The sequence below is a fragment of the Narcine bancroftii genome, chromosome 10 (genome assembly GCF_036971445.1).
Source record: "Narcine bancroftii isolate sNarBan1 chromosome 10, sNarBan1.hap1, whole genome shotgun sequence".
Classification (NCBI taxonomy): Eukaryota; Metazoa; Chordata; class Chondrichthyes; order Torpediniformes; family Narcinidae; genus Narcine; species Narcine bancroftii.
In genome coordinates, this window is record NC_091478.1 from 102,100,671 (window position 1) to 102,127,453 (window position 26,783).

The window sequence follows — 26,783 nt, forward strand, 5'->3', positions numbered from 1 at the left end:
TGAAAAGAAAGCTAATTAGATCTATTCTTACAAATGAACACTGTGCAACTCTATTTTCGACATTTAGAACCTCTCAGCTTGAGCATTTGGATTTAATCCAACTAAGACAGTGGCAGCGATTTCCTTTGTAATATCATTATTTTTATGTTGTCCTAGTTGAACTAAGTGTCAAGAGATCCAACCCAATTCTGAATATGCTTAGCTCCACAGCAGGAATCTGCCCAGAAGTCAGCATTAATTGGCACCCGACCTCAGAGACAATAATGGCTATACTGGAGATTAAGAGTCTCATATTAGAACAATAGGATATTCCTCAGAAAATCGAGTTGAGGAGCAGTAAGTGGGTAGAGTCGCAAGGATCTTACCCCAACACACAGTGACGAATGCTAATACAAGGGAAGGTAAAGTGGAAGAATTATTCCTTTTCAGACGCAATCATCTCTCACTTCAATGTGAACGACAAACATTGGTTTAAAAAGTTAGCTCCATCTAAAATAAAGGAAATTTTATTAGCTTCCTTTCCCTCGTCAATAAAGACATTCATTACTTTTGCTGTGAGGGCGGGAATCATAGTTTTGGATCACCTGAATTATTTAACTACTTTAATCTGCATCTTTTATTAAGGTTATAAAAATCCTTCTAGAATCTGTTAATATCAATGAAACAAATTGTAGTTCAGCAGGAATTTCTGGTAAAAACTTTTTACCACTTAACATTAAGGAGCCTCTGATCAACAACTCATTTGGGTACATCACAAGGAATAAGTTCGTGCCTTCACACTCTCTGCGCTGCTTCAAAATACCTGGATGACAAGACATTTTCTGGCATGGTCATTATTCCCTGACAGCCAAAGGTTTGCAGTTTTACTTGGCACTGAAAAGGATCGCTGACCATGATGGACGATGTTAACTCCTTGAACAGTAGCTATCCCCTTGTCAGTATTGTTAACACATCATGAAAACATACTGGGAACAGTGCTTTATCATGAATCTTACCAATAGTAGATAACAGTCTTTGGCATAGTCTGTAAATGACATGATAAAAGGCAAAGGTCACTAGATGCTCCAAAGTTGGAGCCAAAACTTGCTGTCAATATTTCAAAAGCAAATCTCTAGAAGTTCACATTATCCTGTTTATTCAAAATTAAATACACACAATGCAGAAGAGGAATTTGGATCTGAACCCAGAAAAGCTGAGAAAAATTTGTGGTCGTAGGAGTTGTAATTTTGAAGCCCCTTACTCAGATTTATTGTCAAAGTGCATACAAGACCTAACATACAACTCTGAGATTCTTTCTTTTGTGGGTGAGGCAGAATTACCAGTTATTGGTAGTGCAAAAAAAAACGGACTCAATGTACACCATATAACCACTTACAGCACAGAACAGGCCAGTTCGGCCCTACTAGTCCATGCCATAACAAATCCCCACCCTCCTAGTCCCACTGACCAACACCTGGTCCATACTCATCCAATCCTCTCCTCTCCATGCAACTATCCAGTCTTTCCTTAAATGTAACCAACGATCCCGCCTCAACCACGTCTGCCGGAAGCTTATTCCACATCCCTACCACCCTTTGCGTAAAGAAATTTCCCCTCATGTTCCCCTTATAATTTTTCCCTTTCAATCTTAAACCATGCCCTCTAGTTTGAATCTCCCCCACTCTTAATTGAAAAAGCCTATCCACGTTTACTCTGTCTGTCCCTTTTAAAATCTTAAACACCTCTATCAAGTCCCCCCTCAATCTTCTACACTCCAGAGAAAAAAGCCCTAGTCTGCACAACCTTTCCCTGTAACTCAAACCCTGACATCCTGTCAACATTCTCGTGAACCTTCTCTGCACTCTCTCTATTTTGTTTATATCTTTCCTATAATTTGGTGACCAAAACTGTACACAGTACTCCAAATTTGGCCTCACCAATGCCTTCTACAATTTCATCATAACCTCCCTACTCTTGAATTCAATACTCCGATTTATGAAGGCCAACATTCCAAATGCCTTCTTCACCACACCATCTACCTGAGTATCAGCCTTGAGGGTACTATTTACCATCACTCCTAAATCCCTTTGTTGATCTGCACATCTCAATAGCCTACCATTTAATGCATATGGTCTATTTAGATTTGCCTTTCCAAAATGTAACACCTCATACTTATCTGTATTAAATTCCATCAGCCATTTATCAGCCCACACCTCCACCCTTCCTAAATCACCTTTTAATCTACGGTAATCTTCCTCACTGTCCACAACACCACCAATCTTTGTATCATCCGCAAACTTGCTTATCCAATTCTCCACCCCTACTTCCAGATCATTAATATATATGACAAACAATAGTGGACCCAGGACTGATCCCTGAGGAACTCCATTAGTCACCGGCCTCCAATTGGACAAACAATTTTCTACCCCTACTCTCTGACACCTCCCATCCAACCACTGCTGAATCCATTTCACTACCTCCTTATTTATACCTAATGCCTCCACCTTTTTTCCTAACCTCCTGTGGGGAACTTTGTCAAAAGCTTTACTAAAGTCTAAATAGACAACATCCACAGCTTTCCCTTCATCAACCTTTTTTGTAACCCCCTCTAAAAACTCAATCAGGTTTGTCAAGCATGATCTACCCCTGACAAAACCATGCTGATTACTCCCTAGCAATCCCTGTACCTCCAAATATTTGTAAATCCCATCCCTCAGAACACTTTCCATCAACTTGCCCACCACAGACATCAGACTCACGGGCCTATAATTCCCAGGTTTACACACGTAAACATATGAAGAAAGTAAACAAACTGTGCAATTCAGGGATGGAAAACAAAATAAATAGAGTGCACAAGTAAGAGTCCTTAAATGAGTCCCTGATTGAGTTTGTTGTTGAGGAGTCTGATGGTGGAGGGGGAGCAGCTGTTCCTGAACCTGGTGGTGCGAGACTTGTAGCACCTACACCTCTTTCCACACTCGAGAACAGAGTGTGTGCTTGGTGGTGTGGAACCCTGTAGATGTTCTTGATGGTGGGGTGGGTTTTACCTGTTATGTCCTGGACTGTGTCCACTACCTTTTTTCAGGGCTTTACCCTCAGGAGTATTGGTGTCCCCACACCAGACTGTGATGCAGCTGGTCAGCACACTTTCCACCACACATCTGTAAAAATTTGCCAGGGTTCCGATGTCATACCAAACCTCTGCAAACTCCTGAGGAAGTAGATGCGCTGACATGCTTTTTTCACAATGCAATTTGTGTGTTGGGTCCTGGAAAGATCCTCTGCGATAGTGACTCCCAAGAACTTAGATTTGCTCATCCTCTCCACCGCAGATCCCCAAATGTCAAAGCAGAAGCAAAAATCAAATCAGCAACTCAAGGATAACTGCTTCACGTATCACTGCAGACCTTCAGGGCAATGGATCCCCAATCTTTGTCTGCATTCATGAGCAATGGATAGTAAAGACCTGTTGAAGCATAGAGTCAGTTATGATTTCATCGAATGCCAGAGCAAACTGTCTTTTTCATGTTTCTCACATTCTTATGTCCACTGTCCAACAACCTTACCCATGAAAGGCAAAAACGATAATAACTAATTTGGATCCTGTTTCTAAGCGAATTTAAATTTATAAAATTATAGTTGGAGTTCAATTCCTTTGAGATGTTTTTATTGGTGTTGAAGAATAAAAATGTGAATGATATCCAAAGCATGAAATCAGTTAAAAAAATCTTTAAATTACATTAAAAAGACCAAAAATAGAGAAAAAAAATCTGCCATTGAACAGCTCCTCATAGTAGAATGAGAAAATGTGATGGGAAGGGAGATGTACATGGCCACCGAACATTTACAAAAGGTCTTATTTTAGTTGTTGGCAATTAACAGATGTATGCTTATTAGAAAGATTCTGAAAGGGCATTCCAGACAATAGAATGAAAGATGAAAGAGGCAAAAATCCACACCACACTTCAACTATCCTTCAATATGTACAAGGAGATCAGCAGTCTGCAGGACTGCTCGAAAGTGAGTTGAAGCTGGGATTCATTTTTGGCTCATACAGATGTGATGGATGAAATGACTTCCTGTACCATAAATTTTCCATGATTCTATTTTTAATAAATAAGGGGTTTCACGGTTAGCTTAGAGTTTAGTGCAACGCTGTTACGGTTTCGAATCCGGCGCTGTCTGTAATTAGTATGTTCTCCCCATGTCTGCGTGGGTTTCATCCAGCGCTCTGGTTTCTAACCACTCTTCAAAACATATGGGGGTTGAAGGTTAATTGTGGTTGTTTGGTGGCATGGGCTCTCTTGAGCCAAAAGGGCCTGTAACCATGCTGCATAACTAAAAAAAATTCTGGCTTCTACGTTCACAACTAGAAAGAACATTTAACTGCAATGCAGGACTCCCAAATGAACAAGTAATTAAAGAAGGCAAACACGCTCTACAGTTATTTCTCTGGAAAGATCTTGCCAAGGCTGTCCTTCACATAAGAAGGCTGCTTCATTGTTCATCAGAATCCTATACAGCTTATCCTGTGCTCTTGAGAGGATTCTGCTACATTCTTCTGATCATTGTAGCATGCACTCAGTTTTAGTTACCCCACCCCTCCCACATATGGCTGAAAGCATGTCTATGTTTATGGTGTGGCCTTTTAAGGTCAACATGGTAAAGTCAGAATGACTAATAGAGATGTTTTGACCACCAGTGGCCATTGTTCATCAAACAGAGTAATGTCACACATGCCCAAGAGCATCAGTTTAGAACAGAAACTAACAAGTTGAAATGTTTTTCTTTTTAAAAGAACTTTTTTTCAAGCAGTGCCAGAAATGTTGCTAACATCATTTTAATACTGGAAATAAAACCAGGCAAACCAATTTCTCAATCAATATCACACAAAAATACCAATACTCTGCTTTTGCAGATGAAATATAACCTTTGTTTCCATGGTAGTTACAAGTTTTCCTTCCCTGTTCCAATAAAAATCTCTTAATGTCAAACACAGATGGACAACCACCCCCCGCCCCCCTCAAGAACACCGTTCCCTTTTTTTTTCCACACCAGATCGTATTTCTTACCAAGTATGAGTGCAAGAATTGTTGGCAGTTTTGGGCTTTGGCTCATGATCAGAATGAAATTTTAATCCTCCAGCCTCAGCTGGTCTTGATGCTGGATCCAAGAAATGCAAGTAAACGTTCTTATCCGCTGCACCAACAGATAATCTCCTTACATGTGCAACGTGACATTGTAATACATGATGGTGATGAGCTTGTAGCTCAATGAATGTATAACATGTAGACTTTAGCCAGATGGCGATATCCCAATGTAGAGGGGTCAGATGGGTTGAAGAGCGAAGAAGCAAGAATCAAATTTCAGCCCTCCAACAGAAACCATGCAGCGTGCCAAAGACAATATACAGTGTGACTATAGCCCAGAGAAGCTACCAACTGTGTTTCTCTTAGAACTTTCAATATCATTCAATTTGTTTAATTAAGAAATATTCCATTTATCACTTTCAACACCAATTTATTTGTGCACAAATACCACGTCATTTCCATATTATTGCCATTGTGTTCTAATGTAAAAGTTGATATTCTCAAAGACAATTGGGAAAATATACGATGAAAAATTTGAGATGAAGTTGCAACATTTTCCTGTCATTTTAAACTTTTTCAAAATGAACTCATCAAAATATACTCACAAATGATAGTGACCTTTTCCATGGCAAAGTTGCACCACCCAGAATGTCACAGAAAACACGCCTGCATGATAAGGAAATTCTGGCAGAAATATTGAATGCATTTATCATTATTAGTTTTTAAATATTCCTCCAGTAAAACAGGCTTTGATGATGGTAAGAACAGGGATTGCATTCAATGAGATCTTCAATGTAATCTTCAGTGTGTAGAATATTCCTCCAGTAAAACAGGTTTGATGATGGTAAGAACAGGGATTGCATTCAATGAGATCTTCAATGTAATCTTCAGTGTGTAGAATATTCCTCCAGTAAAACAGGTTTGATGATGGTAAGAACAGGGATTGCATTCAATGAGATCTTCAATGTAATCTTCAGTGTGTAGAATATTCCTCCAGTAAAACAGGTTTGATGATGGTAAGAACAGGGATTGCATTCAATGAGATCTTCAATGTAATCTTCAGTGTGTAGAATATTCCTCCAGTAAAACAGGTTTGATGATGGTAAGAACAGGGATTGCATTCAATGAGATCTTCAATGTAATCTTCAGTGTGTAGAATATTCCTCCAGTAAAACAGGTTTGATGATGGTAAGAACAGGGATTGCATTCAATGAGATCTTCAATGTAATCTTCAGTGTGTAGAATATTCCTCCAGTAAAACAGGTTTGATGATGGTAAGAACAGGGATTGCATTCAATGAGATCTTCAATGTAATCTTCAGTGTGTAGAATATTCCTCCAGTAAAACAGGTTTGATGATGGTAAGAACAGGGATTGCATTCAATGAGATCTTCAATGTAACCTTCAGTGTGTAGAATATTCCTCCAGCAAAACGGACTTTGATGATGGTAAGAACAGGGATTGCATTCAATGAGATCTTCAATGTAATCTTCAGTGTGTAAAATATACTTTCATCTTCCCAATTTCCAAACAACTAATCAGTGGATTTTTATTGTTGTAATTATATGGTGTTAACCTGAACATATTTGTATTTATTTTAGTAGCCGTAATTTCAGAAACAATATTATCGCACAAGTATTGATTAAAAGTTCGCTTGCACAGAGAGTTGATGTAAATACATTCAGGGAAAGTTGAGTCAGAAACAGATTACAAGATAAATAAAGTTAAGGAAGGACACAAAAGTTCTCAGCAAGAAAGGAAATATGATCTTCAGTCCAGACAAAACAGGAGGTCAAAAACAGACAGTCATTTAAATGTTTATCGAAAAACAGAGTTCAAGCTTAATATTTGATCATAAAGTATAAAATAAAGAGATTATTTTATTTGCATGTTTCTTGCATATCAGGAGACATCTGACAGAGTACATTGGATTGAAAATTAAAGCTTTCCATATACATTTCCAATAGACTGAATTCTGCATTAGAGAAAACAGCTGGAATTATACTATGGTATTCAACTCTCGTTACTACACAAATTAAGATGGATAATTTAAACTAATTGTAGTTGTATGTGTGGTCTCAATGAACACCCACTGACTTGCACTTTTGATACACAACAGATTCAATAGCTTGAATTCCTTTATTTACTGGACAACATAACTTCTTTCTTCAAAGATACAAGAGTATTTTTTTGAAAACCTTAAAAGGTATCCCCTATTAATAGGTGAGGGACTACAAGACTATAGCTGGTATTTTCTATTAATCTGCACACAAAGATTTTCTTCCGAGATCTGTATGCTATGAAGACATCCAGGTTCACTGGTAACAACATGTTGGGCAGTCCGTTAGGATTAAGGATAATTTGCTTCCACTCTGGCTATGAGGATTCTGAGATGAATAATGAAGTCAATACAGACTCACCACAGAAGGAGCAATTGGTGCCAAATGGCAAGTAGGAAAACAATTGTGAAGTGATGACGCTTTCTGTCAGGGATTTCCGTGTGCTTCCAATGCAAGACCTCAACTTTGTTGATAATAACCCAAATGATCATTTTCCACCTTGAGTGATTATGAAGAGTTGGTTCACAGGAGTCAGTTGGCATACAGCATTTTTTTGTTGAAGCAGTCAGCAGATTGTTAAACCTTTCTCTCTATCGATTAGACCACAGACACAGGAAAGAATTAGGCCATTGAGTCCACCCTGCCATATAACCATATCTTTGGCTTGGCTTCGCGGACGAAGATTTATGGAGGGGGTAAAAGTCCACGTCAGCTGCAGGCACGTTTGTGGCTGACCAGTCCGATGCGGGACAGGCAGACACGGTTGCAGCGGCTGCAGGGGAAAATTGGTTGGTTGGGGTTGGGTGTTGCGTTTTTCCTCCTTTGCCTTTTGTCAGTGAGGTGGGCTCTGCGGTCTTCTTCAAGGGAGGTTGCTGCCCGCCAAATTGTGAGGCGCCAAGATGCACGGTTTGAGGCGATATCAGCCCACTGGCGGTGGTCAATGTGGCAGGCACCAAGAGATTTCTTTAGGCAGTCCTTGTACCTTTTCTTTGGTGCACCTCTGTCACGGTGGCCAGTGGAGAGCTCGCCACATAACACGATCTTGGGAAGGCGATGGTCCTCCATTCTGGAGACGTGACCCACCCAGCGCAGCTGGATCTTCAGCAGCGTGGACTCGATGCTGTCAACCTCTGCCATCTCGAGTACTTCGACGTTAGGGATGAACCATATAATCATATAACCATATATAATCATATAACCATATAACCATAACCATATAACCATATAACCACTTACAGCACAGAACAGGCCAGTTCGGCCCTACTAGTCCATGCTGTAACAAATCCCCACCCTCCTAGACCCACTGACCAGCTCCCGGTCCATACCCCTCCAGTCCTCTCCTATCCATGTAACTATCCAGTCTTTCCTTAAATGTAACCAATGATACTGCCTCGACCACATCTGTCGGAAGCTCATTCCACATCCCCACCACCCTTTGCGTAAAGAAATTTCCCCTCATGTTCCCCTTATAATTTTCCCCCTTCAATCTTAAACCATGCCCTCTAGTTTGAATTTCCCCCACTCTTAATTGAAAAAGCCTATCCACATTTACTCTGTCTGTCCCTTTCAAAATCTTAAACACCTCTATCAAGTCCCCTCTCAATCTTCTACGCTCCAGAGAAAAAAAGCCCCAGTCTGCACAACCTATCCCTGTAACTCAGACCCTGAAATCCTGTCAACATTCTCGTGAACCTTCTTTGCACTCTCTCTATTTTGTTTATATCTTTCCTATAATTTGGTGACCAAAACTGTACACAGTACTCCAAATTTGGCCTCACCAAGGCCTTGTACAATTTCATCATAACCTCCCTACTCTTGAATTCAATACTCCGATTTATGAAGGCCAACATTCCAAATGCCTTCTTCACCACACCATCTACCGGAGTATCAGCCTTGAGGGTACTATTTACCACAACTCCTAAATCCCTTTGTTGCTCTGCACATCTCAATAGCCGACCATTGAATGCATATGACCTATTTAGATTTGCAATTCCTTCACGGCTGATCTATCATTTTCAACCCCATTTTCGTGCCTTCCCCACATAATGCTTGATTCCCTTCCTAATCAAGAACTTATCTACCTCTGCCTTAAATATGCCAAATGATTTGGCCTCCACAGCCAACCTTGGCAACAAATTCCAAAGATTCACCACCCACTGGGAAAAGAAATTCATCTTCATCATTTTTGTATTCAGAGGCTGTGCCCATAACTCTCTTCTCATGATGGAGTTTGGAATGAGTGTCTGTTTCAGGAGTCTGGTGTCCAACTAACTGGGATCACGTAAAAGGGGTAACCTCCATAAATGAATTGTCATAGGATGCTTACATCACAGAAACAAGTCATTCGGCCAAACCAATCTGCATCACAATTACGTTCTGCACAAGCATCCACCAATCTTTCCATCGATCCTGTGAAATATGATATATACTTATGTTCTATTCCACCTCACATGCTTTTCCATCAGTCGATCTGTGCTTTCCATCTCAACTACTCCCTTTCAGTAGCAAGTTTCATATTACAACCATTCTCTGTGAAGAGGAAGTTCTCTGAATTTCCCTTCTGGACAAATTAATCATTTTTGATCCATTATGGCAGAAGACATCATTCATCCTTCTGGAAATACCAGATTATAACACCCTATTCAAATACTAATTAGTCATGTATGAACCATGGAGAGAGCAAGTAAATGATGTGCAGAGGAGATGACCCTGAACTTAAGTTTTGCTGAGAGTCCAAAGGGCAAACACACTCTCAGTATGGATTCGATAAGTTGCACAGACAGTCAGGGTCGGATCGATGGAGATAATTATGATCTTGATCTTACATAATCTTGTTTGTTTGGAAGATCGACCATTCTGGCCATCTTACAGTTAACAGATCATTCCTGCAAATCTGAAAATTGTACTTGCGCACGAGCAATGCAGTTGGGTTAAGTTACACCAAGTTGGAGTACGTTGTAACATATTAATTTCAGCAGAAAGTACATTCGCGATTGAAAGGTGAAAGCAAAATTGAAAAAGAAGGTTATTTGCATGAAATTTCTATTAAGAAAGTTAGGAAATACAGCACTGCACGGTTTTTGAATTTTAATATTATCAGAGTCTCATTTGGACTTATTGCAAAACTCACCGCAGCAGAGCACAGAATTCGAGTTCTTGTGAAGTTCACTTCCACATTCATTTTACTGAACATCACATGCTTTCTTAGTGAGACAATATTTTGTTTATTTTTTCAATAAATTTGCAACTTTTACAGTGTCAATATAACTTTTGTTTATTTGAATGCTTTAGTTTTTGATAATTCCATTTACTTTGGGGTTAAAATTCATTCATCAAACATTATCCATAAGTCTCAGTTTTCACTTTTCTCATCTCCATTGCTCAGACTTGAGATAGATTTATTATCGTCACTAATACCAGAATACAGTGAAAAACTTTCTATGCATGGTTTTCAAACAGCTCATAGAGAGTTACCACGCTCATGAACACCACGGACATCAAGAGGAAGCTTTTCAATCCCTTTGGTTCTTCTCTAGATTCCATTAATTGTTTTCATTCCAAACTGCATTCCCCCACTGAATTTGGATTATGTTTATTTCACACAGAAATGGCTGAAACCAAGCGACCATTTAAAGTGCAAAATGTCCATTCAGTACCTTAAAATATTGACCCGCCACATCCAATCGTAGCATTGGCAAGGATGCCTTTCTGCATCCAGCTTTGATTCTCTTCATTACTTTAACAACCAGAGGTAATTTCTCAACACTTCAGATCCAAAAAAAATCTTATTTTATTACTTATGCATGGGGTCCAAAATTATGATGAAATCAATTCCTGAGTGGTAAAGTGTCATTTCTAAAATATCAGTAATGCTATATTACTTAAACTGTGAGTATTCCCCAGGAGACCAAGCAGCTTGTGTCAACCCTTCTGCTCCAACACCCTTTATCTGAATCTAACTCACTTCTCCTCTCGCAAGGAGACAACTGTAGTTGCTGCAATCTGGATAAACTCAGTGGGTCAGCCAGCACATCCCTCCACAGATGATGCCTCTCTTATGGAGTTTCTCCAGTCATTTGTTTTTTATTCCCCTCTCACAAGCTTCCAGCTAAAGTGGAAATCATTTCTGGAATGAGCAGCAAATTATTCAATCTTTATTAATCACAATTCAAGATTACTCCCAACCTTGGTCACAGAATTGCAAAGACAAGTTTTACAGACCAGTGGACACATTATACAAACCAGTGCGGGGATTCTTTGCCAGACCAACATTCCTAACATTAAGGTTTTGGCCTCAATGAAACTGTTGTCGTGCATCCACATGCCTGATATCAGACTTTTGAAACACACACTTTACACCAAGACCTGTCACAGCAAGAGATTTCCAGAGAGACAGTCATCTTAAAAATATTATATCCTCACAAGCTCGATGCCTGACCAATGAATATTCAAAATGGAGAACAAGGATCCAAGAAGTCGCTCAATATCTTGAAACTCCAATGGCAGTACCACATGAACGAAAAGCAGATGTAGTCTTCACCAACCCAAGCTATTGAGCTACATCACTAAATACCACTTCACCTGTCCACATGCCAGGCAGGAATTTTCAACTACCTTAGAACTCAGAGAAATGGATTATAAATAAGGCATCCTCAAACCCTAATTTTAAGGAAGAGAAGCAAACAAGAGTAAGTTGCCTGTGATTTCCAGAAGAGAGTGAAAGAATTTCTCAGGTCAAGTCACAACCATTGAAATTTTGAATGAATTGATGATCTAGGCTCTTATTCCAGCCCGACAGAAGAACACTTTGAAATCAATTTAAGTCATGAAGTGAATTTTCTGTTAAAATTTAAACTTAGACAAAGAACCTATGGGCGTACTGTATTTGGATTTTCGAAAGACCTCTGTGATTGATATCTGGAATTCACTGCCAGAAGAGGTGGTGGAATCAGAAACAATGACCACATTTAATTTGCATTGAGGAACTTAAAGGGCAGAGAATGAATGCGGTCCTAATGTAGGAAAATGGAATGAGGTCAATGGGCAAAATTATTGGCCATTTATATGATATTCTATGACTCTATGAAACAGCATTAATACTTACATCTGTATTTACAAAGTTAATCAGAAATTAGTGATTACACAATGCAAAATTCCTGTTTAAAGTTCCTGAATTATGGGACAAACATTGTTCAGATGAAGTTTCAGAAAATCTTCTGTTTTAATATATCAACTAGTAATCCAGAAATTAATCATCAGGAAAAGAAAGTTCAATTAAAAAAAATTATTATTTGACACCAAGAGAACATTATTTAGAACTGTTAATGGAGTGGAGATCCCCACGCATCTAATCAGAGATCCGTCTTACCCCCTCAGGAAGTGGCTGATGAAGGGGTTCACTCACCACCACACACTCAATCAACGTCAGTGAAGATTTAACAATCATTTGAGCTTGGCAAGGATGGTGGTAGAAATTGCTTTCGGATGCCTCAAATGGTGCTGGATGTGCCTGGTCAAGTGACTTGATATTTGCACCACTTTTGTATCAGACGTTATTGTTGCCTGTTGCATTCCACACAATATATGTGAACTCGACAAGGAACACTACTTGCCAGAGTGTAAAACTGAGCTACCCCATCTCCCTGAGCCTAAACGAGTTGCTAATCAGGGTGTACAAGCGGACAGTCACCAGGCTATCCATGAAGCGATTATGTCCGTTCTGCAAACTAATTCTGTAAACTTAAGCTGATTAAGCCAACAAATAACATTATTTAGTAAAGGTTTATGACACATGTCAGAAATTTTTAGTGAACATGAAAAATGTAAAGAACAATAACACATTAACAATAAATAGTGCAAATACAACTTAAAATGACTATTTACAACTGTGCTAATTAAGCAGACACCTATTACCATGTTCACAGGTGGTTAGGTACAAATCAGTGTGAAGTAATTTTAAATCACTCCAGCAGCTGGAGGAAGGAGGAGGAGGAGGAAGGTGGATGACTTGTATGCCTCAACCGTCTGGACCAGGCTGCTACTGTTACAGGGCAGGGAAGAGTAATGCCTTTGGGGCGCAGGAGCGTGGTAATGGCCTGCAGGAGTTCGGTACTGTGGAGAGGGAGCAGGGCACTGTTGTACAGGGGCAGCTATGAGTGGAATCAGGTCTCGCAGAAGTGAGGCCTGATTCTTCATCTCTTTTTGCTGAACACCCTGGAGCAAGGTGCCAAACCCGTTCGTGTGATGTGAGCGCTCCTGCCTATCGGCCTCCCTTGTCGCCACCTCCACCTCCTGCACATTTCTTAGCATCTGCTCCTCATGCTCCCTCTGCCTTTGCAGATGAAGGTGATCCTTCTCCGTATCTTCATCGTCAATCGACAGCAGCAGATCCTTCATCTCCATTGTGATGGCCTGTGCTTTAGCGAGTTTCTACTTCAAACTTTGGTTGTTTTTCCAGACTCTTTTGTGTAGTCTTCCAAAGGCGCTATTTGCCTTGGCGAGTCTGTTGTCTATCTCATTGTCGATCCTTGCATCTGATGAAATGGTGCAGCCGAGATAGGTAAACTGGTTGACCGTTTTGAGTTTTGTGTGCCCGTTGGAGATGTGGGGGGGCTGGTAGTCATGGTGGGGAGCTGGCTGATGGAGGACCTCAGTTTTCTTCAGGCTGACTTCCAGGCCAAACATTTTGGCAGTTTCCGCAAAGCAGGACGTCAAGCGCTGAAGAGCTGGCTCTGAATGGGCAACTAAAGCGGCATCATCTGCAAAGAGTAGTTCACGGACAAGTTTCTCTTGTGTCTTGGTGTGAGCTTGCAGGCGCCTCAGATTGAAGAGACTGCCATCCGTGCGGTACCGGATGTAAACAGCGTCTTCATTGTTGGGGTCTTTCATGGCTTGGTTCAGCATCATGCTGAAGAAGATTGAAAAGAGGGTTGGTGCGAGAACACAGCCTTGCTTCACGCCATTGTTAATGGAGAAGGGTTCAGAGAGCTCATTGCTGTATCTGACCCGACCTTGTTGGTTTTCGTGCAGTTGGATAATCATGTTGAGGAACTTTGGGGGACATCCGATGCGCTCTAGTATTTGCCAAAGCCCTTTCCTGCTCACGGTGTCGAAGGCTTTGGTGAGGTCAACAAAGGTGATGTAGAGTCCTTTGTTTTGTTCTCTGCACTTTTCTTGGAGCTGTCTGAGGGCAAAGATAAGCGTATACAGAGCCGTTGTCATACCCACACTCCTGTTCGGCTCCGAATCATGGGTCCTCTACCGGCACCACCTACGGCTCCTAGAACGCTTCCACCAGCGTTGTCTCCGCTCCATCCTCAACATCCATTGGAGCGCTTACACCCCTAACGTCGAAGTACTCGAGATGGCAGAGGTCGACAGCATCGAGCCCACGCTGCTGAAGATCCAGCTGCGCTGGATGGGTCACGTCTCCAGAATGGAGGACCATCGCCTTCCCAAGATCGTATTATATGGCGAGCTCTCCACTGGCCACCGTGACAGAGGTGCACCAAAGAAAAGGTACAAGGACTGCCTAAAGAAATCTCTTGGTGCCTGCCACATTGACCACCGCCAGTGGGCTGATAACGCCTCAAACCGTGCATCTTGGCGCCTCACAGTTTGGCGGGCAGCAACCTCCTTTGAAGAAGACCGCAGAGCCCACCTCACTGACAAAAGGCAAAGGAGGAAAAACCCAACACCCAACCCCAACCAACCAATTTTCCCTTGCAACCGCTGCAATCGTGACTGCCTGTCCCGCATCGGACTTGTCAGCCACAAACGAGCCTGCAGCTGACGTGGACTTTTTACCCCCTCCATAAATCTTCGTCCGCGAAGCCAAGCCAAAGAAGAGACTTCAAACTTTTTACCTGGCTGATTGTGAGATGCAGGTTGACCATTTCTACTGGTGGCGTCAGTCTCCAAACCACTATCGTCTCCGGTATCAGCACTGCTGCTGGGGCTGGGAGATGCAGCAGAAATGGTCTCCAGGGAAGACCCTCCCTCTATCCCTTCCCTTTTTACCTCTGTCTCTTTTCACAGTGTCAAAATCAATTCTCACCTCTCCTTTTATAATATCCAATTAACACCTTTTGATGGTTTGGACTCATCCCCCAGCCAGTCTTATTTTTTTTTTATTTTGATGCCTTCCTGCTCTTTGCTCATTCCTGGCAGAAGGGCTCAGACCTGAAACGTTGGTAATAAATCTTTACCTCCTATGGATGTTGGGAGACTGGCTGAGTTTCTCCAACATTTCTGTATGTTTTTCCCATAATCACAGCGACTGCAGACTTTCATGTTTCACGACTCATACAGTATATCCTCCAGGATAACGTCCAACACTTTTCCAGCCTATAATTTCACAGATTATTCAGAGTTTTTCTTAAAAATGCAACAACGTTGGCCGTCCTCCAATCATCTGTTGATAATATGTAAAGAGTTTTGGCTCAAAAAGAAAGCACAACACTTAACCAATGAAAATAATAAATGTGATTTGTAAAATGTATGGCTGCAAAAATATTAGTTTACACAAAAATGGAAGATGGAGAAGACACCATCTAACAAACAATACAAAGTTATTAGCTAAGAACTGACTACGGATGCTATATAAAAAATTTTTAAAGCCCACAAATCATCAATAGTGTACCCTACCATCAGTATCATCAAATTTGAAAAGACTTTGTACTGATTAACGAGCAAAAATCCTCTGCAGAAATGGGTTGCCCTTCAAGTCGCAATCAAAAGTTCTCTCAATACTCAAGCAAATGCGTTGAACTGAAGTAATGGAGGAAATCTACAGAATGCACACAGTGCACTAAGCATGACCAGCCCAGCTTCACCTCACTTCATCTTCCTGCAACACTACTAATAGAATGCCATAATGAGTTCTGATAATTATTTGTTGACTACCTCATTGCTTCATAAATCCCAACCAAGTCTTGTGAAATACTGTATTTTCTTTCTGATTTTTAGGTACAGTGGTTTAATGTTTTTTATTACAACTGAACCATAGGTTTAATGCTTATTATTACAACTGAACCTTGGAGAAAGTCCTGAGAGTTGATTCCTTAATGTAATAGAAAATGGTTTTATTAGCATATATGATGTAGGTTTACAGTCAATACACAGAGGACAGATAAATCCACATAAAGACCTGCTCCTGCGTAATGTGATACCAAGCTAGGAACAGGATCTCTTTCCTCTATTACAAGGTTTAAAGACAATGAATAAGTTTCAGTATTCTTCTGAATAAGCCCTCATCACTCTTACTGCACAAAACAACCTATGACTTGTTATGAATTATTGATTTAGTTTTCCATGTTTATTCAACTATTGTTTGAAATATTACACATGGAGAGAGTTAAGCAACATCCAAGGGCAGATTTTGCCATTTTGTAGCAAGTGTACATTATCACTTCAAAACAACTACCACTAGTGTTTCTGCAGTAGCCTTTACTGTCATCAACCAACCCAGGTTACTTTAAAGGGGAACAAAAGGAGAAAAGGGTTAGATTGATATGGGTCAGTACAACATTGTGGGCCAAAGGGCCTGTGCTCTGCTCTACTGTATTTTTAAAAAAAGCTCATGAGCAGAAGTGCAGTTGAAAGGGTAGGTTTTAAGTGGATGCAAATGGGAGAAAGGGATTTAAGAGTGATTAAGGAAGAGAATGCGAAGTCTGACTGTTTTGGCAGTTGAAGTAATTGCCACCAATGTTGCACCAATTAGAATCAGGGATCAGGATGCCCAAGAGACTAGAAGTGGAGTAGTGCCTGTCATTCATTTTAATATAACGGTAAAAGAATACAAATTATGAGCAGACATGAACATGGTGGAAAGATGAGCTTTATGAAAATGAAGCTGCAAGGTTAACTTACACCAGCACGGGCAATATGGTTAGCGCAATGCTACTACAGTGCTCGCGACCCTGGTTCAAATCCGGTGCTGTCTGTAAGGAGTTTGCATGTACTCCGCGTGGCCGCGTGCATTTCCTCTGGGTGCCCTGGTTTCCTCCAATCTTCCAAAAAAAATACTGTGTGTGATAGTACAGATTCTATCACCAATGTGTAGGATGACTGTGATTGGCTGAGAGTGTAGCCACACCTACTGACTGCTCTTAAAGGATAGCTCCTAGCCAGACCAGGTCATTCTGGACTGGTCGTCCTACTTGTGATATGCTCCAATCTTTTAGTTAATAAAAGCCTTCGTTTGGATCAACAAGTCTTTGGTTCTTTTGACGCGCTCTACACTGTGTTCAGCGGATATTTGGTGTACTTGGGCAGTATGGATTTGGGGGCCAGAAGGTCCTGGTACCTGCTGTATCTCTGAATTTTTAAAAAGTAGAACTTCACTGGAAAATGGGTTTCCAGACTAGAATCACGATTTACAAGACTGCTAAAAAACAAACTGAAGCACTTGGCTTAAACACCCTCCCACCCGTGCCCTCTGCTCACAAAAGGAAGTGTTTGATCGTTATGACTTTTTTTAAATGACGCATGGCACCAAGTTTACAAGGATGAGAATACCAGCATCAATAGAACATGAGTAACCCATGATTATTTGAGGACACAAGCACCTGTTTGGGAGAGTTGACGGAGCCATGGTATCCAACTTAAATTGATCTTGTGATAATCAGGAGGCCATGCTGAAAGGACAGAGCTCCATTGTAATTCATGCAATAATGCAATCCGGCATTCATTTGTAACCAGTGCCAAATGACCAACCTGTTTCTCTGGCGTCCCAAAAGCTTGGAAGGAACGAAGCACAATGTGAATAAGGGATGTTTTTATGGCAGTACATGGTGTCCAGATTCTCGGCAATCTATAGCCAATCATAGAGGGACACATTGGGCTTGGACCATCTGCCTCCAATTAATACTCACTGAGTCCTGCAGTTACATAGCCTGCATTTGTCCTATATTCCTGTCAATCTTTTCTATCCATGTACCATGTATCCAAATGTCTTTGAAACACTGTCCCCGCCTCTACCACTTCCTCTGGCAACTCATCCAATGTTCGGAGCCCCCTCTCTGAAAAACAGGTTCACTTTAAATTTTTCCCTTCTCACATGAAACCATTGTCCTCCACACTAGAAAAAACTGTGATATCCATCTGATTTATCCCCCTTATGATCCCATATATCTTTAGTAGGTCACCCCTCACTCTCCTTCACTCCAGGGAAAACAGTCCCAGCCTTTCCACTCTCTCTTTATAACTCGAGTCCTCCAGTTTCAGCGACATCCTTGTGAATTTCTTTTCCATCTAGTCTAGTTTAATCATATATTTTCCATGGTAGCAGCAACCAGAAATGCACACAATATTCCAGGTCTTGGAGAGCTGTAACACAGTGAGCCATCTGATGAAGGCAAGTGTGTCATTTGCCCTTTTCACCACTCTGTCTACCTGTGTGGCCACCTTCTCTCTCTCTCTCTCTCTCTCTCTCTCTCTCTCTCTCTCTCTCTCTCCTCCCCACCCCCCCCCCCCACCTCCTTTCCCAATTGATCTAAGCTGAGACAACCTTCCTCACTGTCCAGCCTTCCACCAATTGTGGTGTCATTTACAAACTTATTAATCATGCCTTATGCATTCTCACCCAAGTAATTTATTTGCCACACATCAATGGACTCAGCAGTGATCCTTGATGTATACTACTGTCACAGACAACCAATCTGAAAAACAACCCTCCACTTCCATCTTCTGTCTCCTTCCACCGAGCCAAATTGTATTCTTTTGGGGTTTGCACTAGATTCCATGCGGTCCATCTTCCTGGACTGGCCTCCCATTGTGCAAATGTGTAATTAGTTTAGGACCTGAAAAACTATCAATGCAATGTGATCAGTTCCTTTGGTCATTCAGCATTCTCACTGACCATGAGAAGAAGGTTTAGAAGTAGCAGGGGTTTTTCCAAGTATTTACTCTCCATATATTTATCCATTACCTTGTTAAATGCCACAATGGAGACTGCTTCCACTACATTTATAAGCAGTGGATTCTACATTTCATTTAAACACTGTGTAAAAATACATTTTCTCATGTTACTCTGTACCCTTTATTTCACACAAGGCCTCTCGACCTCCAACTCTCCAGCAAAAAGAGCCCTCAACTTACCACTCTACTCAGACCCTTTATCACTTTATATGCTTCGATCAAATAAATTCTAAGTGTCTCTTCTCTACAGTCCGAGTCTCTGCAATCCATCCTCATAATTGTCGCCCCTCCTCCCAGGAACCAGAATTGAGCTCAATACTCCAGCTGAGGCTAGACCAATGTTTCATAAAGGTTCAGCATAATTTTCCTGCTTTTATACTCTATGCCTTACTGATTAATCCCAGAATTGCATGACCCATAACTCACCATTTTCTCAATGTGCCTTGCCATTTCCAATGACTTTTGCATCCATACCCTTCGGCGCCTCTGCTCCCACACTCCTTTTAGAACAATTTATTTTATTCTTAACTGCTCCCAAAGTAATTATTTTGCATTTCTTATCAAGTTATCTTCCATCCTCCTTCACAATACTGCCAACTTTGAGTCATCTGCATATTTAAAAAGTGTGGTTTACTCCCTAAATTAATTTCATTAATGTAGATCAAAGAAACCAATAACCCAACACTGATTCCATGGTATTACCATTATCTACCTTCCCCTAGTCCAAAAATCATCATGGCCATCTGTTATATATTACTTGGCTAATTTTATATCCATGCTTTCAATTTCCCTTTTTTCCACATGCTTCATCTAAACTGACAAGTCTGCAATGTTGCACTTTTTCGGAAGCTTTCGAGAAGTCCATATACATCACAGCAGCTCCTCACTACATCAGCAAAAAATTCTATCCAATTTGGTAAACATAATTTGCCCTCAACAAATTCATGCTTGCTCTCCTTAATTAATCCATTTTCTTCCAGATGAGTATTTAATCCTGCCCTGGATCAATGTTTCCAAAACATTTCCCATCACTGAGATTAAACTGACTGGCTTGCATTTGGTTGATCATTATTCTCTTTTCTGAACTCTCCAGTACTCTGGCATTACCCCACATCCAAAGAGTTCCGAAAGATTAGTGACCCTCAGATTTTGTCTTGTACATCCTGCAAAATAGCAGAATGGATCCCATCAGGTCCTGGTGATACAACTACATTACAAATATTTTATGTACAGTATCACCATTGTACTATTTATATCTCTGTAGAACAAGAGTGGATTCCCATTTATGTTGACAGCTAATCTCACATAATCTGTAAACTGCATATTTTTTAAATTTTTCAATATTTTTATTGGATGTTACAGAAATAGTACATAAGTACGGTTTGAGGCGATATCAGCCCACTGGCGGTGGTCAATGTGGCAGGCACCAAGAGATTTCTTTAGGCAGTCCTTGTACCTCTTCTTTGGTGCACCTCTGTCACGGTGGCCAGTGGAGAGCTCGCCATTTAACACGATCTTGGGAAGGCGATGGTCCTCCATTCTGGAGACGTGACCTACCCAGCGCAGTTGGATCTTCAGCAGTGTGGATTCGATGCTGTCGCCTCAAACTGTACATCTTGGCGCCTCACAGTTCGGCGGGCAGCAACCTCCTTTGAAGAAGACCGCAGCGCCCACCTCACTGACAAAAGACAAAGGAGGAAAAACCCAACACCCAACCCCAACCCACCAATTTTCCCCTGCAACCGCTGCAACCGTGTCTGCCTGTCCCGCATCGGACTTGTCAGCCACAAACGAGCCTGCAGCTGACATGGACATTTACCCCTCCGTAAACCTTCATCCGTGAAGCCAAGCCAAAGAAGAAAGAAAAAGGTACATAAGTAAAAGCCATTAATGAAAGATAATATATAAAAAGGAAGATAAAGAAAAAACAATTACATAAAACTCAATATCATAAATCAAACATTTAAAAAGTAGCAAACACTTAAACAATTACAACATATGGATAAATGAAAAAGAGTTTAAAAAGTTACTATTATATGATACCAGGAAATTGCATTGCTCAACCTTTAAATACACTGTAGTCATGATGTTAAGGGTCTCAAAGGATATGGATTCTTGGAGGAAAGTGATGCGAAGGTAAAAGATCAACCAGGGTCATCATGAATGGTGGATAGACACGAGGGGCCAAATGGCCAATTTCTGCTTCTTGTTCCGTCATCAAAAATGCAATTCAATGCCTGTCATGAATATCCATAGCTTGGTGAACCAAGTTGGCTCATCAGTTGAAGACTGCTGGACAAGGAGAAAATTCACTTGGTCTCCTGCTTCCTGTCCTTGTACAATGACCTTGGAACAATAATCCAAGCATTATATATAATTGGTTGAGCATTAGATTGGTGTCCATTGTGGTGCCCAAAGAGTAGAATAACCAAATAAAACAGCCTGCTGTGCTTTACACAAGAACAGTAGACACATGGATAAGTAAGTGAAGAATTGATCCATGCACCTGAGCAGGTGGTTTAACAGAGAAAAAAAATGTATGTTCTTAGTAAAATTCAATATTCATATTGTATATTAGCAGAAATATGGAAAATTGTAAAAATATCGCTTGAAAGAAATACTGTAAAGAGGCACAATTTAGTTATTTTTACAAAGCAGCCTCTAATATGAAGCACAAGGATTCACAAATTCCCACATTCATTTATTTTTTCTTCATTTTAATACATCTTTATATGTTTCAAATTGCATTTCCAAAGGGACAAAATAATAACCCATCAATAACCCAAAGAATTTGTTTTTAAGCAAATGACTGATCGATTTGTTTGCCTGGTTGTGCATGCATTTTGATTCCAGTCAATTTTTGCTCAAGTTTGCTGAGACAGGTTTAATGGAGAAATACAAACTGATTTATGAGCTCCACTAATAAAAGAAGTATTTCTTTACCCAGCTCTTTAATATGCAAATATGCAAAGCTTACAGGAGTTGACAGACTGCCATTAATAAAGCAATGTCCTGAATCTGCTGGACTTTACATCCTCAGAAAATACATGATAATTTTACTGTGTGTAATTTTCAAAGTTGGGACTCGACGCATGCACATGCATTTGAAATGCTGTAATATACATTTGTTACTCAAAAGGGCTTAACCAATTTAACATCTCCCCAAAGTGAATATAAAATATGCTCAATACATGCATTTTGCATGTACAATCCACTGTGGGAGCACATAGGGACTTGATATGAATCGTGCCTTTTTTTTATTTCAAGTGGAGGGTATCAAGAAAGAATCTTAGGACGATTATGAAAATAATTAAAAGATGTAGCCTGAGATATTTTGAAATATATATCTTAAAAAGATGCATCTTATTTTGTCCAGTCATGCATGCCGACTCATTGTAATGAATTGGCCAATGTTTTGAGATACATATGTGTATATTACACAGACATCCTTTAAAACATTAAAATTTCATGCATCGATACCTTTCCATCACATCCCATTTTAATGTCCAAAACTCATATCTGGCAATCTTCCAAAATAAAAAAGAAAGCCAGACCTGGATCTGTAGTCTAAAATTAACAACTGATTATTATTAATGACCTTGAAGGACCTCCTTGATTTAGAACAACGACCTAACATGCCTTCTGATCTCCAAAATCTCCATCAGTACCAGAGCACCACAGGGTTATGTTATAAGGCCTCTGTTCCACTCCCTTTACACCTACGACTGTGTGGCTCAATACGACAATAACATCATTTACAAATTTGTCGATGATACCGCAGTAATGGGTTGGATAAAGGAAGGGGATGAGTCAACATATAGGATGGAGACTGAAAACTTGGCTGAATGGTGTACCAACAACAACCTCGCACTCAATGTCAGCAAAATTAAGAAGCTGATTGTTGAATTCAGGAAATGAAACCCAAAGGTCAACAATCCAGTGATCATTGGGGATCAGAGGTGAAGAGGGTGAACAAATTTAAGTTCTAGGGAGTCACTATCTTGGTGGATCTTTCCTGGACCCAACATACTAATGGGATTGAGAAGATGCCATCTTATTGGCTCTACAAAAAGCCCTGGAATACCTGGACAGCAAAGATACATACATCAGGATGCTCTTTATCGACTACAATTTAACATTTAACACCATCAGCCCCTCAAAACTGATCAACAAACTCCAAGACCTGGGAGTTAACATTCCACTGTGAAAATAGATCATGGATTTCCTCACCTCTTGACCACAATCAGTGAGAATTGGTAAGAACTTCTCCTCCACAATCTCCATCAGTACCGGAGCACCACAGGGATGTGTTCTTAGCCCCCTGCTCTACTCACTTAATACCTATGACTGTGTAGCTTAGAATGACAATAACACCACCTACAAATCTGCTGACAATACCACAGCAGTGGGTTGTTAAAGGAAGGGAATCAGTCAGCATACAGGTCAGCTAGCTGAATGGTGCACCAACAACAACCTTGCACTCAATGTCAAGAAAAACTAGGGAGCTGATTGTTGACTTCAGGAAAGACTGAGGTATACAATTCAGTGATCATTGGGGGATTAGAGGGTGAGCAAATTTAGGTTCTTGGGAGTTATTATCTTGGAGGATCTTCCCTGGACCCAAATACCAATGGCATCATGAGGAAAGCTTGTCAGCACCTCTACTTTCTCAGGAGTTGGCAGAGGTTTCATATGACACCAGAAATCCTAGCAAATTTTTAGAGTTGTGGTAGAAAGAGTGCTGACGGCTGCATCACAGTCTTGAATAGGAATACCAGTATCCCTGAGCATAAAGCCCTCTAAAAGGTAGTGGTTGCACCTCCAGACATCACAGGTAAAACTGTCCCCACTATTGAGAACATCTACAGAGAACGCTACCGTCAGAGAGCAGCAGCAATCATCAAAGATCCACATCACCAAGCACATGCTCTGTTCTCGCTGCTGCCATCAGGAAAGAGGTCTAGGTGCCACAAGACTCGCACCACCAGGTTCAGGAACGGCTGCTACCCTTCCACCATCAGACTCCATGATGACAAACTCAGAGACTCATTTAAGGACTCTGACTTGTTCAGTTTATTAATTTTTTTTTAATTCTCTCTGTATTGCACAGTTTGTTTACATTCATTATATGTTTTCAGTTCTTTCGTGGTAATTCTGCCATGCCTGCAGGAAAAAGAATCTCAGGGTTGTATGTGATGTCATGTATGTACTTTGACAATAAATCTGAAATCTGAATCTGAGAGTAATCTCCTTAAAGGCACTGGCTATATTAAGGACAAAATATCTGGTTCTGATGGCAAGTGTGAGTATGGGTATGTGGGAATAGATGTGAGGGAGTAGGTGTGAGCTTGAGTGAAATAAATAATGAATAAATTATATATAGTAGAAAGTTAATCAGAACTGGAATCTAATCATCCATAAGGTTGTGGCTTGATGAACATCTGATTAAACACAAGCGCACAAGAGTTTTTAGACTGAAAATAACATTCACGAATCAATGAGATTTCTTAAATTGGCCTGTGAACAAAATATGCAGATGCAAAATTATTTGTTCCCCATTTCTGTGTTAAAACTAATGAAAACTACGTTGAAATGTTTGGCATTCTACACATGGAATAAAATAATAAAGAAAAGCAATTTTGCTTTTTAACTTATTTATTTGAAACAATGCTCTAAGAATAATGGATGATAAGACTAACCAATTCAGTATTTAAAAAGTACCATCTTTTGATAAGAAAATAAATGTTATTTTGGTTGCCAGGGGAAAATATTACCATGATCGCACTGCTGAACCACACATTTATGTTTGTACAGATTCAAATACTCGACTGCACACCTTGGTTGTATTCTCTCTGATCTGCACAATAGGTTATTCCTCCTTATACCATTAACCATTCAGATCTTGAGAACTGTAATCAAATCGCTCATTACCTTTCTGAATTCAAGTTCATCCATTCTTGGTCTGAAGAATCTCTTCTCCTAATTCATTTCAAGTCCAATATTTCCTAATTGAGTTGTGCTCCAAAAAAAATCAAGAGCATTCTAACCAGTGCTTTGTTTTATTCTAAACTGAAATCTACTTGCAACATGTTGCCCGATCACTTAATTAACATCTTTTTCATTTAATATTTCTCTCTGCAGTACTCATTATACTGACTATTACATTTGCATTAAGTAGGTTTCCATCTTAACATTCATTTGTTTCTGAATACAGTGATTAGTAAAGGCTGGATAGTCTCCCAGGTTTTGGCCATTTCTTTATCCACAAAGAAGAGTTTAATGGGCTGCAGGCTGTGACAGTTTCCTGAACAATAATCATGCTGAAACTGATTACTAATTTCATTCTAAGCATCTGGGCATAGATGTATCAGGCTGGATCATGCTTGATACTATAAGACCATAATTCATAGGAGCAGAAAAAGCTATTTAGTCCATCAAGTCAGCCCTGCCATGAGCTGATCCATTTTCCCTCTCAGCCCCACTGCCTAGCCATCTCCTCGTAACCTTTGATGCCCTGGCTCATCAAGAACCTAACAATCTCTGCCAAAAGTACACCCAGACCTGTCCTCCACAATCACCTGTGGCAGAAAATTCCACAGATTTACTACCCTCTGGCTAAAGAAGTTCCTGGCCATTTCTGTTCTAAGGGGATGCCCTTCACTCCTGAAGTTATGCACCCACATTGGTCCACCTTTTGCAGCTTTATGACACTGATTGACCTTGAAGGATGGTTGTCACCATTACCCCATGAAGTGAATGGAGGGCAAGCAGTTACAAGGCCCTCAGGCAGTGAATCCTCTGAGATACTATAGGTGTTTTGACACTGTGCTCCTGTCAAAGGCCTCTCAATGATCTCTAAATGTATCTGATAATTTAGTTCCTAGAGACTTACAAACACATGTATATTTGTTTGTGTTTCATATGGCTCTCCAAAAGCCCTATGAACATGAGGGCTTCAGGCTCTCTCTTAAAATACAATTCCTGGATTTTACTTTGACATAGAAGCACAGAGACAGATTTTCAAAGTAGTTTGCAAAGAGGAAAACATCTGATATTCAAGTTTCACTGCTTGTCAATGAAATTAACTTGAAAGTTTTTCATTTTAAGAATTGTTCTTTGATTGGACTAGATCAGGTCACAAATGATTAAAACGTTTGAGGGCTTAATGCTCCTTACTCCTTTTCTTATCTAATGCAGAGAAATAAAGTGCAGTAATCTTAATCACAGAAACACACAATTGCGATTCTTTGATCATTTATTATTTTATACAAATTCATTGTACAAATACCCAAAAAGTGCATTTTTAGAAATAAAGGTATTTTATCATAACGAGTTCCACCATCTTTTTTATTTCTCAAAATGCTTCAATATGAGATATATTTCCATTGGGAAGAGGCAACTAATGCCTCCAACCCCACTGGTAAGATTAAATCCCTTGGAATAGTGTTACTTGGCCTTTTATGCAGTCGAAATTGTATCAGTCACTGTTCACCCTGGAGTTTGCTTTGAAAATACACCTTCTTACATTTTGCTTTGAAGAGGTAGGCGGAGATGGTGAAGGAAAGATTCTGAGGTCCCTGTTTTATTTCTCCACTGATCTTTCATCATACTGCAGCAGTGCTTTGAAGGCTGAATGCGAAATGAGTTTCAGTGCATTCCTTTAGGACATGTCTGTATATTGACCTTCAGCTTACCCTCTTTCCCTTTGAGCCCTCTGAGAATGATCCATTGGTTTC

At 40.3% G+C, this 26,783-nt stretch overlaps 1 protein-coding gene across 12 annotated transcripts in view; it reads right to left on the reverse strand.

The window, feature by feature from the left end:
- wwox (WW domain containing oxidoreductase) overlaps positions 1–26,783 on the reverse strand; it is an 877,584-nt gene that overhangs the window by 427,919 nt on the left and 422,882 nt on the right. For 2 of the 12 annotated variants that reach the window (XM_069902086.1, XM_069902092.1), the window contains exon 9: positions 996–1,024. The exons of the other annotated variants lie outside the window; for them this stretch is intronic. In XM_069902086.1, the coding sequence (XP_069758187.1) occupies positions 996–1,024 (29 nt within the window). The remainder of the gene's footprint in view (positions 1–995; positions 1,025–26,783) is intronic. 12 annotated transcript variants of the gene reach the window in all.